The sequence below is a fragment of the Neophocaena asiaeorientalis genome, unplaced genomic scaffold (genome assembly GCF_003031525.2).
Source record: "Neophocaena asiaeorientalis asiaeorientalis breed wild unplaced genomic scaffold, Neophocaena_asiaeorientalis_V1.1 scaffold39, whole genome shotgun sequence".
Lineage (NCBI taxonomy): Eukaryota > Metazoa > Chordata > Mammalia > Artiodactyla > Phocoenidae > Neophocaena > Neophocaena asiaeorientalis.
The window spans coordinates 1,289,420-1,307,191 of NW_020175670.1; the positions used below are offsets into that span (position 1 = coordinate 1,289,420).

A 17,772-nucleotide genomic window follows, 5' to 3' on the forward strand; every position below is an offset into this window, starting at 1 on the left:
AGCAGAGAAAAACTCATTTGCATTGCATAAATGGCATTAAATAGAAAACTGAAAAGCCTTCATACCAAAGAAAGGATTTATTCAAGATGCAGTAATGGTCTAAGAAGGAAAGGCATTTTTCAGTGGACAAGTTAGTGCCATTAAGATACCAAATATAAATGACGTATGATGTCTCAATTCTGAATTTGAAATAAATACACCTGAAAATATTTTAAATGAAATTTTAAAATCCCTTAGAGTGCATCTTCAGAGTAGTGTAATATTGTACATTTGAGAATATGGTTTTCTGTGTCTAGAAGTGTTTCAGGCAGCACACAGAGCTTACTGTTAGGCATTTTCTATTGAAGTAATTTTTTAAATTTAGTTTTCTCTATATTTATTTTCTGACACATTGAGTAAAAAAGTTGTATATTCTTTCATTTATCCTTGCCAATAGTAGGTACTTGAGACATAGTGTTAATAGTATGGACACGAGCATGGTGTATAGACTAACAAGCCAACCTAAAACTTAAAATACTGGCATAACAAATTTTAGCGGAAGCAGCCATGACTTTTTCTTCTAGTCATTTACTCCTCACTTATTTAAAAAACTCCCTCATGTCCCCACAAATGACAGAATTTCTGGAACTTTTTATCATTGTTCTCAAATAAAAGAAGCATCTTTTCTACTAATTTAAATTTTGAATTCAGTTTCGTTTTGCGTTATTCCCATTGCCTCACATCTTTTTATAATTCTTTGCTGTTTAATTTGATTTAAAACTTCCTGAATGGAAATCTAAGAGTATTCTGGGCATTATCCCAAAAGAAATTATAAATTTTCTTTTTGGATAAAAATAATTTGGGGATTGTTTTGGTTATCAAATATTAAGAATCGGTCAGTATGCATTTGATGTTTAATGCAGATTAGGACTCAAAATGGATTATTGCATAAAATTAAATAAAATTATTTAATGGAAACTTAATCTAGATATGGAATTTATAAAGAAATTTGTCTTTCTCTCCTTTTATACTTCACTGAAAAATCACAATGGTCTCCAAGTTTATATGTGTGTTGGTAGGCCAGGAAATGCCTCTTATCTGCATTGCATGACTTTCTGCTCTCTCTTCTCTCATCAGACCCCCAATCTAAAAAACATTCCTGCCTAAAAAATGAAAGTAAATAATTGCTTTTTTACAAAAGACATGGGCAGGATCAGTCATTTTCTTTAACATATTCTTAGGCTTCTATCCAGATTTCCATCTTTCATAACAGTAAATAACAGAATTAAAATATTATGAGTTTATTAATTAATCTAGCAAGAATGAAGTAAGAACATTTTCCTCGTAACAGGCATTGTGCCAGGTGCAAGAAGTATAGAGATGAGTAAAGATAGAGTCCCTCCCATTAGTCTCTTACTAGTTTCTTTAAAATGTCACCTACGTTTGTAGAGTTTCATCTTCTCTTATTTATGTTTAAAGGTAAACGTCAAAATTCAAAAGTAGAATTATTATAATTGCTTAAAATAAAACCTCATAAGTTATTAAGATCCACAACTACTGACTACTCTGAGGCCTTCTAATATGAACTGGAGCATGTGATGTCTTTTTGGTTTATTAAATTCTGTGTCATTTGAAATTTTATTGAAGAGAAGGCCACTTGATGATCTGCAAATGCATTGCTAGTTATACACATTACTCATGTTACTTATTTATACGTAACAGCAGAATCATCAATGATTAACTAATTGAAATTAATTAATAAAAATTTAGACCTTAGGGTAACTGAATTCATTCATAAGCTGTAGGAATAGATCTGCTATTAAAACAAATACATATATATATATATACATATAGTGATATGAAGTATGTATAATGATATACATACATACATACTTTTTTAGAATGCTATTTCAAAAATTGTTTCACATAATATAATTATTTGTGGGTGTAGGTGTATACATGTATTTCACTGATATTAACATTTACTAGTAACATTCTGAAAACCAGACAACACTGTAGTATGTCATTAAAAGACCACACAGTGAATAAGACACAGCATTCACTTTATTGTAACTAATGCTTAAGTGGGAATGGATTTGTGATCACAGACTTTAGATCAAGGTAAGTACCAGAACCACCCCGGAACAATGGTATTAACCTAGAAAATCTATTAGATGGCAGGTAAATGAGCTTTTCCAGTGTCCTGGAGAGCTAGAGGCAGAGATATTGCTGGTTCTTTCTCTCCCTCAACTGAAAATGTGACTGTGATGCTGAGTTTTGCTCAAGGACCAGGAGTAACTAATATTTCTAAACATTCCCTTGAGCAAAAGTGCACAGAAGTTCTTTGAAAGGACAGTAGTACAGCTGGAATTGTCTGGTTATTCAACTGTGGAGAGACTCTGCCCGCATGGAGAGGTCAGCTGTTCCCCCTACAGGCACAAGGGAAATGCCAGGGCCAGAGAAGTACTGAGACAAGATAGGCTGCCTGCCTTCCAGCGTTAGAGTCATCTCACTTCTGCTTAGTTCTGTATCCTTGGCCAAATAAATCAGAAAATTATACTTGGTCTGTATGTGATTTGTCTCCTCCTGCCAATCCATAGCTTAATTAGGATGCTATGCAAGTATAGTTCAGTGAGATCTGTGTGCATTAATTAATTTTAAAATGAACAGGTTTTAAAAAGTGTTTTCAACTTGCGAAACTATAGCATTCTGAATTATTTTGCATATTCTGCAAAATTCTCATTCTTCTAATGAAATGCATTGTACTATGATAGTTAAGTCACTTAATTCATTTTTGTTGTTGTTGCGGTACGCGGGCCTCTCACTGTTGTGGCCTCTCCCGTTGCGGAGCACAGGCTCCGGACACGCAGGCTCAGTAGCCATGGCTCACGGCCCCAGCCGCTCCGCAGCATGTGGGATCTTCCCGGACCGGGGCATGAACCCATGTCCCCTGCATCGGCAGGCGGACTCTCAACCACTGCGCCACCAGGGAAGCCCAAGTCACTTAATTCTTAACTAGGTGAACGTTTTGAAGAAAAACCTACAAAACTAACTACAAAAATAATACCTAAAATAAACACATATCATTATTCTCACATGGACATAAGTTTTTCATGAGTGATTATTATTTCTAAATTAACTGGTTAAATGGGCCTTGGGCATTCATAACCTGTTTACTGTAATGCCGTCATCTACTACCTTGCGAATATGGAGGATGTTTTAACCATCTCAGGGCCCAGTGATTTTTGCAGGCTCTAAAGAGAAATTTGCTCTTCATCTCTCAAAGTGGTTACAGTGAAAATACTCTTGTGGTCATGGTTGTCTCTCTTGGTCTGCTTCACACCCTTCATACTGAAGTTGTAAATTTCAAAGGCACTTTTTTGCCCTAAAAAATATCAATTTTTATAGTAAACAGTAATTCTATGAAATATGCGAACTTTGATGCTGGATGTTATTGATAGTTCTTACTAAAATGCTTAAAAAGATTTTTTTCCTGATTTCCTACAGATGCGTATACAACCTCGGAGGTCACTTACATTTGGACATACAATGCATCTGATTCTGTACAAGTTGCTCCTGATGGCTCTAGATTAAATCAGTATGATCTGCTGGGCCAATCAATTGGGAAGGAGACAATTAAATCCAGTACAGGTTAGTAAAATGAGTCTAAAGAAAAGCTAGTTCCTGAGAAGATTAATGGGTGAACGTCATTGGAAATGTGTCAGTTTGCTTAAAACCTTTTGTGCCCTAAGAAGGAGCAGCAGACTGTGCTTGGGAGCTTTTTAGAAATTCAGAATCTCAGGCCTGACTCCTTACTAAGTCAGAATCTGCATTTTAACAAGATTTCAAGGAGATACCAAGGTGTGCATTAAAATTTAAAAAACAATAGTCTAACTTATGCTCCCAATTCAAAACATGTGTGTCTTTTGAGACAAGCCAATTTTACCTTCACACAGTGTTACAATTCCCCTCACTTTCTAATTCTTTTCCCCCTATTCTGGATAAGCTATGACTATTCAACTCTTGATTGTGGATAATTACTATTGGTCTGTGTGGGAAAGCTAAAGCCCTTTCGAAGAAAAAGCAGCTGTATGAACGAATGATCTCACATCTGGCAGATGTAAACCCAGAGAACAGAAAGGAAGGTAGCTATGAGCATCAGATAGAACTGACCCCACTATATTAGAGCAGACATTAACACATAAATTCAGAATTGGTGACAAGATTAAAAGTAGAAAATCTGGGCCAGGAAATCAGTCTTGGAGATGTGGCCAGAGATCAATACTTTAAAGAGCCAGAGAGGGCTGGACTGGAAACAGTCAAAACAGAGGCTTGAGGTTGGGACCAAAGGGGATGAGAACCTGTGCGAGTAAGATAATCCATGGTCAGAGCATTTATGAATCCTCTATCCCTTGGTCAGTAAGCATGACCTAGAGAGAAAAACAAATTCCACACGATACACATGCCGTTCAAATTTTTTGGTCATATGAAAATTTTCTTTTAAATACTCTTGCTATGCTAAGTGGGCATTTTAATGTTATATACTTTCCATGTCATATATGGGGCAAATTCTTTCCTTTTTTAAATCAGGGACTGTTCTTTGCCTAATCCCTTCCATTTCCAAAATGTTCAAACTATTGACTATTACAGTTTCTTAAGCTTCTTAAATTTTTCTTCTAGGTGAATATACCGTAATGACAGCTCATTTCCACTTGAAAAGAAAAATTGGGTATTTTGTGATTCAGACATATCTGCCTTGCATCATGACTGTCATTCTCTCCCAAGTGTCATTCTGGCTTAATAGAGAATCTGTGCCTGCAAGAACTGTGTTTGGTGAGTGAATAACTACATACTTTGCTGTACAGCACATTTTGTTTCATGACTTTCTTTCAAAAGCATTATCTCTCTTGATCTTCACCCCAGTAGTTTGTGGTATGCAGAGCAGGGAGTATTCATTTTGCCTTATAGATGAGGAAACTGAGGCTCAGAGAGGTACAATACAGAGTCAGTGTCACACTCTTGAAAAGGAATATAAGAAGTTCTCAAATCTTCTGAATTACATTGTCTTCTTTCTGTTAAATCATTTTGCTTATCAACGTTTCTTTCCATGTTAGTATAAGGAGAATATTCTTAGAGGTTTTAATGTAAAGTAAAACAGTACCATATTTCTAAGCTATGTTTATTTTATTTTATTTTATTTCATTTCATTTTTTTTGTTTGGTTTTTAGATGAACAAAAATGACCTTAGTACTTTAAGTGAGAGAGAATAAGGGAGGAAGGGAAAGAGAGGGAGAAAAAGACTCCCTCATTCGCTACCAGTAGTGTGTTTAATAACAAAGTTAATTTTCTTGATTTAAACCATGCAGGGGAATTTGGTTACTGCTTTTTGGATATATGAACTAGGATGAGTACATTTTGTGACAAAGTAGATCACCTTTGTGTATTTGGTCCACTCATTCATCTAGGAAAGCTGTATTGAGAATCTACTAAGTTGGATATGGCATCAGGCCCTAAAGGTGCAAAAGCATATAAAATACAGTCCTTGCATTCAACTATCTCTGTACAGTGGAGGGCATCAGAATAAGCAGGAAAGATAATGGCAACACAAGATGAAATCATTATAAAAGAGGCACATATAAACCATTAAAAAAGACAGGGGCATGGATCCTCCCTAAAAGGACTGATTAAGTAGCTGAGTCAACATTCGAGCTAATTCTTGAAGGATAAGTAGGAGTTTCCCAGACAGATGATATGGGACAAGAATCCTAGCCAAAAAAGGATAAAGTGTGCAGTGACATTGAAGGATGAAAGAACATAGTGTATTCAGTGACAGTGAGCTGTTTCAGTGTCAGTTGATATACATACAGATAGAAGTATAGCTTGAGGCCTAATGGGAAGTCCTTGTAGGCCATGCTAAGATAGTGTACCTTTATCTTATAGACTATAGTGTTTTGAGACCATAGACATGTGTAAGCTCTTAGAACAATGCCTGGCATTTAATATGTGCTATATAACTGTTGGTTATTCTTATTGTCAATGGAGAAAACTCAATTTTATTCTCAATACTAACAAAGAATGATTTGAAAAGAAATTTAAAAAATAATTTCATTTATAATGGTATCCAAGATAGTAAAATACCTAGAAACAAATTTGACCACATAGGTGAAAGACTTGTCCACTAAAATCTATAAAACTTTGTTGAAAGAAATTAAAGAAGACCTAATTAAATGGAAAGACATCTCATGTTTTTTGAGAGGAAGACAATACTGTTAAGATAGAATTATCCCCAAAGCAATCTATAGATTGAATTCAATACCTGTAAAAAATCCAGTGGCTTTTTATTTTTTTTGCAGAAATTCCAATCCTCAAATTCATATGAAATTGCAAGGGGCTCCAAATAGCCAAAACAATATTGAAAAAGAAAAAAAAAATTCGCTGGACTCATACTTCCCAGCTTCAAAACCTAGTACAAAGCTACATTATTCAAAACAGTGTGGTAGTGGCATAAGAATGGACATATAGACCAATGGAATAAAATTGAGAGTCCACAAACAAACAAACAACTATGGCCAATGGATTTTCAACAAGGGTGCCAAGACCATTCTGTAGGGAAATAGTAGTCTTTTCACCAAATGGTGCTGGGACAGCTCTATGACCACCATGTGCAAAGGAATGAAGCTGGACCCCTACCTCACTCCAGATACCACAATTAACTCAAATGGATACAAAGCATTAATGTAAAATCTAGAAGTATAAAACTATTAGAAGAAAATATAGGATAAATCTTTATGATTTTGGATCTAGCCATGTATTCTTAGGTTTGACATCAAAAGCATGAGTAACAAGGAAAAAACAGATAAATTGGATTTCACTAAAACTGAAAACTTTTGTATCTCAAATAACATTATCAATAATGTCAAAAGACAACTTACGCATGGGAGAATATATTTGCAAATTATATATCTGATAAGCGTTTAATGTCCTGAATAAATAAAGAACTCTTACAACTCAAAGACGAAAAGACCAAAAACTTGATTTTAAAAAATGGGCAAAGAACTTGAATGGACTTTTTTCTAAAGAAAATATACAAATAGCAACAAGCACAAGAAATGATATATATCATTGTACATTAAGGAAACACAAATCAAAACCACAATAAAGTACATTTTATGCATACTAGGATGGCCATAATAATTAACAAAACAAAAGGACATAAATATTGGTGAGAATGTGGAGAAATAGAAACATTCATATTGCTGGGGGAATATAAAATGGTACAGCTTCTGTGGACAACAGTTCAGCAGTTCCTCAAAAGGTTAAACATAGAATTACCATATCATCCAACAATTCCATCTCTAGGTATTACCTAAGATTAATGAAAACATATGTTAACATGGAAACTTGTACACAGGTATTTATGGCAGCATCATTTCTAATAGTCAAAAGATGGAAACAACCCAAATATCCTTCTGTGGATGAATGGATAACCAAAATGTAGTATATACTTACAGTAGAATATTATTCATCTATAGAAAGGATTAAATACTGATAACATGCTACAACATGTATGAATCTCGAAAACGTCATTCTAAGTAAAAGAAGGCAGATGAAAAGGGTCACATATTGTATGATTGCTTTCATATGAATTATACAGAATAGGCAAATCCATAGAGACAGGCAGCAGTTTAGTGGTTGCCAGTAGATGGATGCAGGGGAAAATGGGAAGTGATTTTGTAGTAAGAACGGGGTGTTTTAGGGAGATAAAAAAGTTTTGAAACTAGAGAGAGATGATGGTTGCAGAACACTGTGAATGCATAAATGCCACTGAATTGTACACTTTAAAATAATTCATTGCATATTATGTGAATTTCATCTCCGTAAAATAATTTTTAAGTCACGAGTTTAAAAAAAAAATTGATGAGCACACCAAGGATTTCCCAGGATTTAGGAATCTTCTTAGATATCTATTTCAAAATTTGCAGATTATTGAATCAAAGACAAAAAAAACTGACATGGCTAAAAATACGACAAAACTTCCATTCAAATGACTTGAAAAATAAGGTTACATGATTTTCAGAGCACAAATAGTACAGAAAATAAAGTTTTAAGGAGAAGTACATAATAATTAATAACAGAAAGGAAATGATTAGGACAGAGTTGATATTCCAGAAAGATCTAAATTTATATATAAATATATAACATATCAGATAAAATTAAATGATGAAGTATTTGCTTAATAAAGGTTGTAAGGAAAACAGAATATCGCATTGAGGTAAATAAAGACAGATTTTATAGCATAAATCATAGAGAGGAATATGTTTTCAAAAAAAACCAATAGAAGACTACCTAAGTATAAGGAGAGATAAATAGATGGATAAATATTTAACAGTGAATCAACAGAATGTGTTAGTATCTAGGCTGCTAGGTTCAACTATAACAAATGTACAAAAGTTTCTAAAGACTGATTATAAAAATAACACATACAAAGTTAAAAATCCAGGCTATACTTGAATGTGTAAATTCATTTGTGTATGAATGATTCACAATACAGGTTTAAGGACCCAAAAGTCATATTGTCATGTAAATATAAACTGTTAGGTGGTAAAGGCATTCTTAGTATTATCTCTACAAGTTATTCTGTGTAACGTTTGTAATAAATATAATTCCATGTGAGTGTATGTGTATATGTGTGTGAAAGTAAAAGCTAAAAATCCTACATCCCGTGTGGAATGAGATTTGAAACCTGCTCAGCCTCTTTATTCTCCACCCCCATTCTATCTTTCACTGTTTTCTGCCTCCTTAACATCATTCTCTGACCGCTGCACAGCAGTTACCTAAGCAAAGTCTCTACCCTCTCCAAACTTCTCTCCCTGAATCCACAGTCAGGTCTACAAGCTGATTACCATTAAATCAGGTCTACAATATATCATTAAATCATCTGCCCTCCTACTGCCTCAGAGGCTTTCTGTGGTGGGTAACCCCCCAAGTTAAAACAATAACAACTATTACAGTTAAGAAAGTAATATGCCCTGGGACACAGATGCCAAATTTCTCAGCGTTTGAGGTCTGACTTTATGCTGTCAATAGAATAAGAAAACAGGGCAAATAAGACAGCAGGCAGAGGAGTTGAAATTAGAATGTGCACCCCTTTGATATTAGAAACTTTGTTCCATTGTATTAGGTTTTATCTATTCAGTTTTTTTTATATTGCATTTATTTTGTGGTTGTAGGGGCAGCTTGATATTTCAAAGATATTTCTTCAAAGGGGCTGCCTACGTATCTTGCAATGATAGATGAGGAAAACCTCCTTTGACTTTCTCTGAGTGCTCACATCCAGTTCATTCAACACCAACAAATACTTACTGAGCACCTACGTATCACGTGGTTCTAGATACTTGGGGTATGTCCTTGAACAAAACCAAACACCCTTATGATGAGGTAGTTGTTCTCTGTTGCCAATGGTACAAGAAAGCACTTGGGAAACTTCTAACCTTAAACTTCAGGTTTTGTGCTTTCAAGCCTCCTGTGACTAAACAATGTATTTGCGGTGTACAAACCTCATTTTGTGTTTGTATAAACATATAGCTTATTTTGTGAAATTGTGGCTTATGGTTTTTTTAGTTGCTTAACATCCTTCAGAACTTCCTATAAATAAGAATAGTGATAACGAGCTTGCCAATTATTGTTTGCATACTTGAAGCCAAATCATTTTTCAAATTTATGAGTAAGTTTATTTATGAATATATTACTACACATTAATATATGAACATATGAGTACATGAATAAGTTTATATATAAGAAATATGTACTGGTATTTCTGTCTTAATATTATATTCATTATGGAATAGAGAGTTTTTTCTATTAAGAACTAAAACCAAATAACAAACATCTGTTAGGGTGTATGTTTGTCTGGTAAAAGAGTACAGGGAGTTCAAATGCCTTATACTGCCAAGTTTGTATATACAAAGTTCATTGCATTTGCAAGCGACTTACCTGCTTGTCTTATATTTTTGGAGTAACTAAAACTCCAGAAGGGATATGTTTGGATTGCTCATTTTTCTACTTAGATCACAGATTTCCATGATTCAGTTTGACTGCTTATGTTAGGGAATCCAAAAGATAGTGGCTTGATTATATGAGTTGTTTTTTTTTTTCATGTGAAAAAAATCCTCAAGTATATCCTCCAAGACTAATATGATAATATCATGGGCATCAGGCAGTCTGTCTCTTTTCATCTTTCTTCTCTTATATCCCTAGCATGGCGTTTTGCTTCATTGTCCAAAATGGCTGTTGGTGCTCCAGGCATCACATTCATATCCAGGAACAGGAAGGAGTAAGCAAAAAGGGCAAAAGACCTGTTCCAGCTCTGTGTTTGCCATTAATGAACTTTCCCAGAAGTCCCTTCAGGCAATCTCTATTTATATATTATTAGCCTAACTTGGTCTCATAACCGGAGAGTCTGAGAAATTGCCACCCTGAATAAATTCAGTGTTCCAATATTATGATTGACTAAATGTTGGATTGGCAGCTAGTGGTTTCTACTACAATAAGAAAAAAAAAGAAAAAATAGTTTGCTATGAAGGTCATGAAATGATTAGGAGCACAGATTCTGGAATCAGAGCACAGACATACCTTGTTTTACTGTACTTTATTGCACTTTGCAGATGTTGCATTTTTTACAAATTGAAGGTTTGTGGCAACCTTGCATCAAGCAAGTCTATTGGTGACATTTTTCCAACAGCATTTGCTCACTTCATGTCTCTGTGTCACGTTTTGGTAATTCTCACCATATTTCAAACTTTTTTATTATTATTATATTTGTTTTGGTGATCTGTGACTAGTGATCTTTGATGTTACTATTATAAAAGGATTACAATTTACTGAGGGCTCAGATGATACTTAGCATTTTTTAAGCAATAAAGTATTTTTTAATTAAGACAATACTATTTCTCACTTAATACACTATAGTATAGTGTAAACATAACTTTTATATGCACTGGGAAACCAAAAATTCCATGTGACTTGCTTTATTGTGATATTCACTTTGTTGTGCTGGTCTGGAGCCAAACCTGTAATATCTCCAAGATGTTTGTATCTTGGTTCAAAATCTGGCTCTTCTATGATCAAATTAGGTAAGCTATGGAAAGTCTTTTTAAACCTCTTTGTACCTTAGTTTCCTCCCTCTGTAAAACTGGGATTATAATATCTACCTCATTAGGTATTTTAGGGAATCAACACACACACATACATTCATAGATACATGGAACACTTAGAACAATTCTGGCACATAGTAAATTCTATGTAATCGTTTGCTATTATTATTACTATTTATTATCTAATACTTAATTCTCTCCTTCTTATCAATAAATAGGTAAAGAGTGGTCAGATCTTGTTTTAGTTTAGGTTGGATATCCCAAGATGGCATATTTGGGGAGTTATGAACTCTATACACCTCTAGGTAAGACATACCTGGGCAGCTATCCAACTTCTTTGATATTCATATCATCAGTGTTCAATTGTTTGAAGGGAATTTCAGAATTCTTGATATTCCTGTATTTAAGTGAAATACGCCAGTGTGTGTTCAGTTTTTAATCGAGTCTCCTTTGTTATGTCAAATGAAGCTCAAGTCCAGCGGACTTAAGCCTCTTTGTTAACTTTATTCTTAATTAATCATGAGCTTGTACAGATATCCATAAGAAACAACATCTTAGATGTGCATCCCATCTCAAAGTCCCCTAATTGAGTCTTATTGGTTAGACATGGGTCACATTCTTATCCCTGATACAATCATCATGGACAGGTTCACACCCCTCCTATGACCTCCCTTCCCCTAGCATCCACTCAGGCCTCTTTCTTATTTCATGAATATACTAGCCATTCACCTCTAAGGTTTGTCTTTTCCCTTTGCTTGGGTTTCTCTTTTCCCAGATATCTGTGTGGCTAACTCCTTCATTTCCTTCAGGCTTTTCTAAAATGTCATCTTCTTGAAGAGACCTATCTGACAATCTAACTTAAAATCGTGAACTGCTTCCCAATCCTGAATCTTCTGCTCCCGCTGGCCCTATTCTATGTTTTTTTTTCCATTGCACATATCATCTTCCAATATTTTATAGAAAAAATATATACTTTTGTTTAATCTGCCTCCCCGACAAGAATTTAAATTTCAAGAGGGCAGTTATTTTTACCTCTTTTTAAGCTGATGGCCAATTAAGTAGGTTAAACTGAGGCAATAAGTAAATGGAAAATGATTTTAGATAGATGATAGATAGATAGATAGTATAGATAAGCACATTTGTGAGTTCAACGAGAGTTAGGTTAGCAAAATTATAGAGACTAAAAGTGTCAAGTGGGGTACTTTCCTAATTTTTAAAATTAGGGAATCAGAGTGCTGTTTCCAAAAGAAGGTTGCATGGATACAGGGAAAAACAATAAGCAAATAAAACTTACTCATTGCAATAGGTTAGCCAACTGTGAAGTTTAGAAGGAACACAGGGCAGAGGGCTGCAGTCATTCTGACACTAACTGTAGGTTCAGGGAGTTCACGAAACCACTTTCAGAGTTGTTAATTCACTAAAAGAACTCACAGAACACAGTGAAAGCTGTTACACTCATAGGTATAGTTTATTACAGGGAAAAGATACAGATTAAAGCCAGCCACGGGAAGAAGCACATAGAGTCGAGTCCAGGCAAAGTACCAGATGCAGAGCTTTCATTGGCCTCTCCCCATGGAGCCAGGGACAGCAGTACTTTCCTGGCACTGATACGTGGCAGCACATATTGCCAAGCAGGAAACTAACCTGCACCTTGGTGTCCAGAGGCTTTACTGGGGCTCTGTCACATGGGCATGGTTGATTGGTCTTGTGGCTGATCTCAGTTTCCAGCTGCTCAGGAGGTACAGCTGATATGGCATGTTCCCAAACTCCCACCCTAAATTCAACTGTCACTATTGAGCTGCACCAAAGCCCCCAGGCAAAGCCACTCTTATCAAGTGTGACATTCCAGGCCTAGAAATCACATCCCAGAAGCTGAGAGCAAAGGCCTGACCTCTCTTTGGGTGTGGTTAAAATTCTATATTATGTGAACTATATACATTATAAAATCAAATATTAAATATCTAATTATTAGACTATCATTTTGAGTTACCAATTTCTTCATACCTTTCTCAATATTGCCACTAGTCTTCCTCCCTTCCCTCATGCGTACCTTCCCTTTATCCTGTTGCCCTCATCATTGTCTAGTTCCCTATAGGTCTCAACATTAGTCCTACTCTGGAGCATTTCTCCCCTCCACCAGCATGTCCGACAAGTTATTTAATATTAGAAATATCTTTTTTACAGTGGAATTGGTGAGTGAAAAACATGGTTCTTCATTTAGTTCAGGAAAGCTATATAATAAGTGGGCTCTGTGTACCCGTTACATGAAACACATACTATAGGTGATCATAAAAATGGCAGATAAGAAGAACATTCCACTTCAATTTTTGAGAAACCAGTCACCTATTGGGCAGAAAGTCCCTTAATAATGAGGTTATTGTAGTTTAATAAAGAGATAATCAAGATCTGAAGTAACAAATGTAATAATAATAAAACAACTAATAATAATAAATAAAATTATTAAATAAAACAGCAAATAATGTTGAGCATTTAACTACATGTTTGAAAGAATATTGCACCAAGAATGAAGAGAGCTTCTGTTAGGTTCTGATTCCACTTCTAGATTAAGCAAGCATGTAACCTCTGTAAAGTCTAGATTTTCTCCACTATGAATAGATGTAAAACTTATGCTGTCTACCTCATCAGGATGCTAAGAGGATCCCTGAAACAATATGTGTACAGGTTTTATTAAGTCTTAAAGTAAACATACATTTTTACTGTCTTATATATTCAACAAATAGCAAGCCTGAGTATTTTCTGAGAACCAAGGATACTGTCGAATGTTCTGTGAATCCAAGTGGTCTATGGCTGAAAGCATGAAGAGATAGGAAAGAGCACTGCATAAGAATTGAGCAAAAATTCCAAGCAAAGAGAAAGTTGAACTCATAGAAACAGAGAATAGAATCTCGGTTGCCAGGGGCTGGGTGTGAGGCATTAGGGAGAGGCTGATAAAACGGTTCAAATTTTCAGTTATACGATGGATAAGGTCTGAGGATCTAATGTATAACATGGTAACTCTAGTTGATAATGCTGTACTGTGTAATTGAAATTTGCTAAGGGAATAGAACTTGTGTCTTCACCAAAAAGAAAGAAAAAAGGTAAATATGTGAGATGAGGTTAAGTAACTCTATGGTGGGGATCCTTTCATAATGTATATCAATTCATCACACTGTACACTTTAAATATATTACAATTTTATTTGCCAATTATACCACAATCAAGCTGAAAAGAACTTTAAAAAGAGAGAGAAAATCAGAAAATCACCTGGATACAGCTTCAGCCTATCTAGGCGAAAGAATCAGGGCAGCCTTAGAAGGAGACATGGACGGTTTTAATTGGAAAGTATGGAGAAAGTGCCAGCAGGAGTAGAATGTCTGGGTGGTAGCAGGACATGAAAGCAATGAACAGAAAGCCTGTGCGGGGCAAAAAAAAAGTCTCTGCAAACCTCGTTCCAAATCCCTGTCTTCCACAAGGCATGGGCTGCAGAGCGCTAACAGGCTGCACACCTGGCATCCCAGAATTGACTTTGGCACAAGGCAGCACACGCTAATCAGCAAGCTGCCAGCCCACCAGCCACACTCCTCCCTGCTGGTAGACTCATCCCAGTCAGCCACTGCCAATTAGGAAAGTGAATGAAGCAAGATACGTTAATAAGCCATGGCAAGGAAGATTAGAAAGCTCTGCTGGTCCAAGTCTAGGGGCAGGTTTAGAAGTTGTTTCGGGAATATAGGTGCTTAAGTTTGATTGAGGAGAATGGATTATTAGTAAGGGCACAGGAAGAGAATTAAAAGTGTATGCTGTTATTTTGTCAGTGAATTTTTTTTTTTTTTAGATTCTTTTCAGGACATGCCAATGTCACTTCAATACAGTTATAACCATTCAAGTTATGAGGGTAGATTATCCAATCCCATACTGAAATCTATGTGGTCATAGTGATGAGAAAAAATTTTAAAGCGTGTTTCGGAGCACCTCTATGGGTTATATACTGTGTTAGAAACTTCAAATTTAATCATTATTTAATTCTGAAAAAAATATATCCCCAGTTAGGAAAGTAATTATCCCCCCTTTTCAGACAAGAATTTTGAAGTCCGAAAGTATCAAGAGACTACTCCACTATCAGACAGCAGGTCAGTAACAAAGAAAGAATTTGACCTCACACTCTCTGACTCTAATCTTTTCACTTTTTCTACTGCACCATTATGCCATCAAACTACTTTTTCCCTTTCTTTTCGGTTTTGTTTTCTTTTCTTTTAGAGCTTGAAATCAGAAATCTCCTGGGTGATTGCTTCAAACATAGGTAATTTCTGTTTGAGAGTCAGGCTTACTAAACATAGATCAGAACTAGAGGTGAATGTTCAGACTTGAACAATAGTTAACTTTTGGCATTAGCAGCTGCTTATTGAAGTATTTCAGATTCCTTGCCCTATTTCCTGCCCAGAAGTTGATACTGTCACATCATGGTATAGTAACTAATGCATTAAATGACTTTTCAACGTTCTCTCCTGTCCTGGTGTCATATTCTGCATTTTTAAGCAAAATTAACCTAGTTAATCCAGGTCTTTCAAAGTATAGGTACTCATAATAGGTTCACCTTAGAAACTTCTGTTTAATTTTAATCTGAGGTGGAGAATTCTATGACTGCTTTTGACTGCATTCTGTAAAACCATTTCTTATAATGTACTTTGTCTTGGAACTCATCTGTGAAAGCTTGATAACCTTATAGAATATATAAGGGAGATTTTAGGTGTTTCAAGAGCAGGATTTTTTGTTACTGTCGTTGTTTCATTTTGATTTTTTTTTTTAGTTTTTTTTTTTAGTTGTTTTTTCTTCACTTACGCCTTGAAATAACAAAGTGGAAAATAATAGATTTTTCTACTCTGATTATTTTACTATTTAAACGGGTTTAGATCATTAAATATTTATTTTCACTATAGCAAAATTTTGAGTGCATATTTATTCTTGGTTTTTTTTTTTGTTTTTGTTTTTTGTTTTTGCGGTACGTGGGCCCCTCACTGCTGCGGCCTCTCCCGTTGCGGAGCACAGGCTCTGGACGCACAGGCTCAGCGGCCTGTCTCACGGGCCCAGCCGCTCCGCGGCATGTGGGATCTTCCCGGACCGGGGCACGAACTCGCGTCCCCTGCATCGGCAGGCAGACTATCAACCACTGTGCCACCAGGGAAGCCTTATTCTTAGTTTTTAAACTCTCAAAAAAATTAAAACTATTGTTTATTTTCAAATACCTACTAGTCTTTCAAGGAAATGATTTCTACTTGGGTGACTTTTTTCTGATAAAAATTATTTAATAATGCATTATTTATCACAAACAACATAATATCTCCCTAGTTAGATCACCTCAGGGAGCTATAAGATACCACCATACCACCAAAACTATTAATATTTGAACAGTCACCTTGCATTTTATGACAATACAATTACAAGATTGAAATAATAAAAAGATTTGATAACAGTGGGGAGTTTATACAAGATAGTGTTTTCTGTGGTCTGTTCTTTTATTGCCTTATTGTCATCATACTGAATATATTATTTTCTTTTAAACTTATGAAATCAGAATATTACTGTTTTAGTTTAAGCTACTTTAACACAGTATCATAGATTCGGTGGTTAATAGACAACAGAAATTTCTTTCTCACAGTTTTGGAGGCTGAAAGTTGGATATCAGGACACCTGCATGGTGGGGTTCTGGTGAGAGGCCTCTCCTTCATTATAGGTTGCTGACTTTGTGTCCTCACGTGGCAGAGAGTGAGCTAACTCTCTGGCCTCTTCTTATAAGGGCATTAATCTCATTAATGAGGGCCCCAACTTCATGACCACATTACCTATCAAAGTCCCCACCTCCATCACATCAAGGATTAGATTTCAACATATGAATCTGGGGGGAACACAAACATGCAGTTAGTTCATAACAATCACTGTGGTATTTAGCAGTTACGCTGGATTGAACTTCCCTGGGTAATGGAGCAGAGGTGCAGGGATCCCAGAAAGGCTGTTTTCAACCATCTTTAGATCTAGCCTTACCTTAACCAGAACTTCTACCTCATTTCTGATATCATTTGAGATTAGATGTAAACCATATGCTAGACTTCTTGGAAGTCACCTCTCAAATGTAATAGATTTTGACTGATGGGTGTTCTTGCGAGAGATTGGTCTCAAGTCATAACGACACTGCTGAATCCATATGATAGCATTAGGCTATCAAATCATGCCTAACTGAGGAGCTGAATCACATCCTTTTAGAAATCTAGGAATAGAGTAGTTCAGCAATGAAGATAATGAGTTTAACAGGACCAGAAATCTGTGGATCCATTCTGAAAAGATTTTGGACATTCTTGGAACAATGGAAGAACAGAGAAGAATCCAGTTCAAGGCTTTCTTTTCTCTTTCCCTGGGAGCCACATTAGATTATTTCTCAAGGTGGGAAATGAATAAAACAAAATAGCCCAAGGCTTTCTAGGCAACCATTTAAGCAGTATAATCCTTAGGTGTCTTGATTTTTTTCTTAAACCACCACTAGATGGGACTCTTGCATCCTTGGTTTGGATTCTTAGCTACTTATCTACACATTGGGGGCCTAAACAACTCAGAAATAACAGGGAAGCTATAGCACTTTTTATTTGACAGG

The 17,772-nt window shown here is 35.6% G+C and overlaps 1 protein-coding gene across 1 annotated transcript in view; it reads left to right on the forward strand.

Moving 5' to 3' along the window:
* The window catches only part of GABRA2 (gamma-aminobutyric acid type A receptor subunit alpha2), a 115,885-nt gene that overhangs the window by 71,544 nt on the left and 26,569 nt on the right, over positions 1-17,772 (forward strand). Inside the window, exons 7-8 of the mRNA XM_024731708.1 lie at positions 3,487-3,630; positions 4,660-4,812. Coding sequence (XP_024587476.1) covers positions 3,487-3,630; positions 4,660-4,812 — 297 coding nt within the window. The remainder of the gene's footprint in view (positions 1-3,486; positions 3,631-4,659; positions 4,813-17,772) is intronic.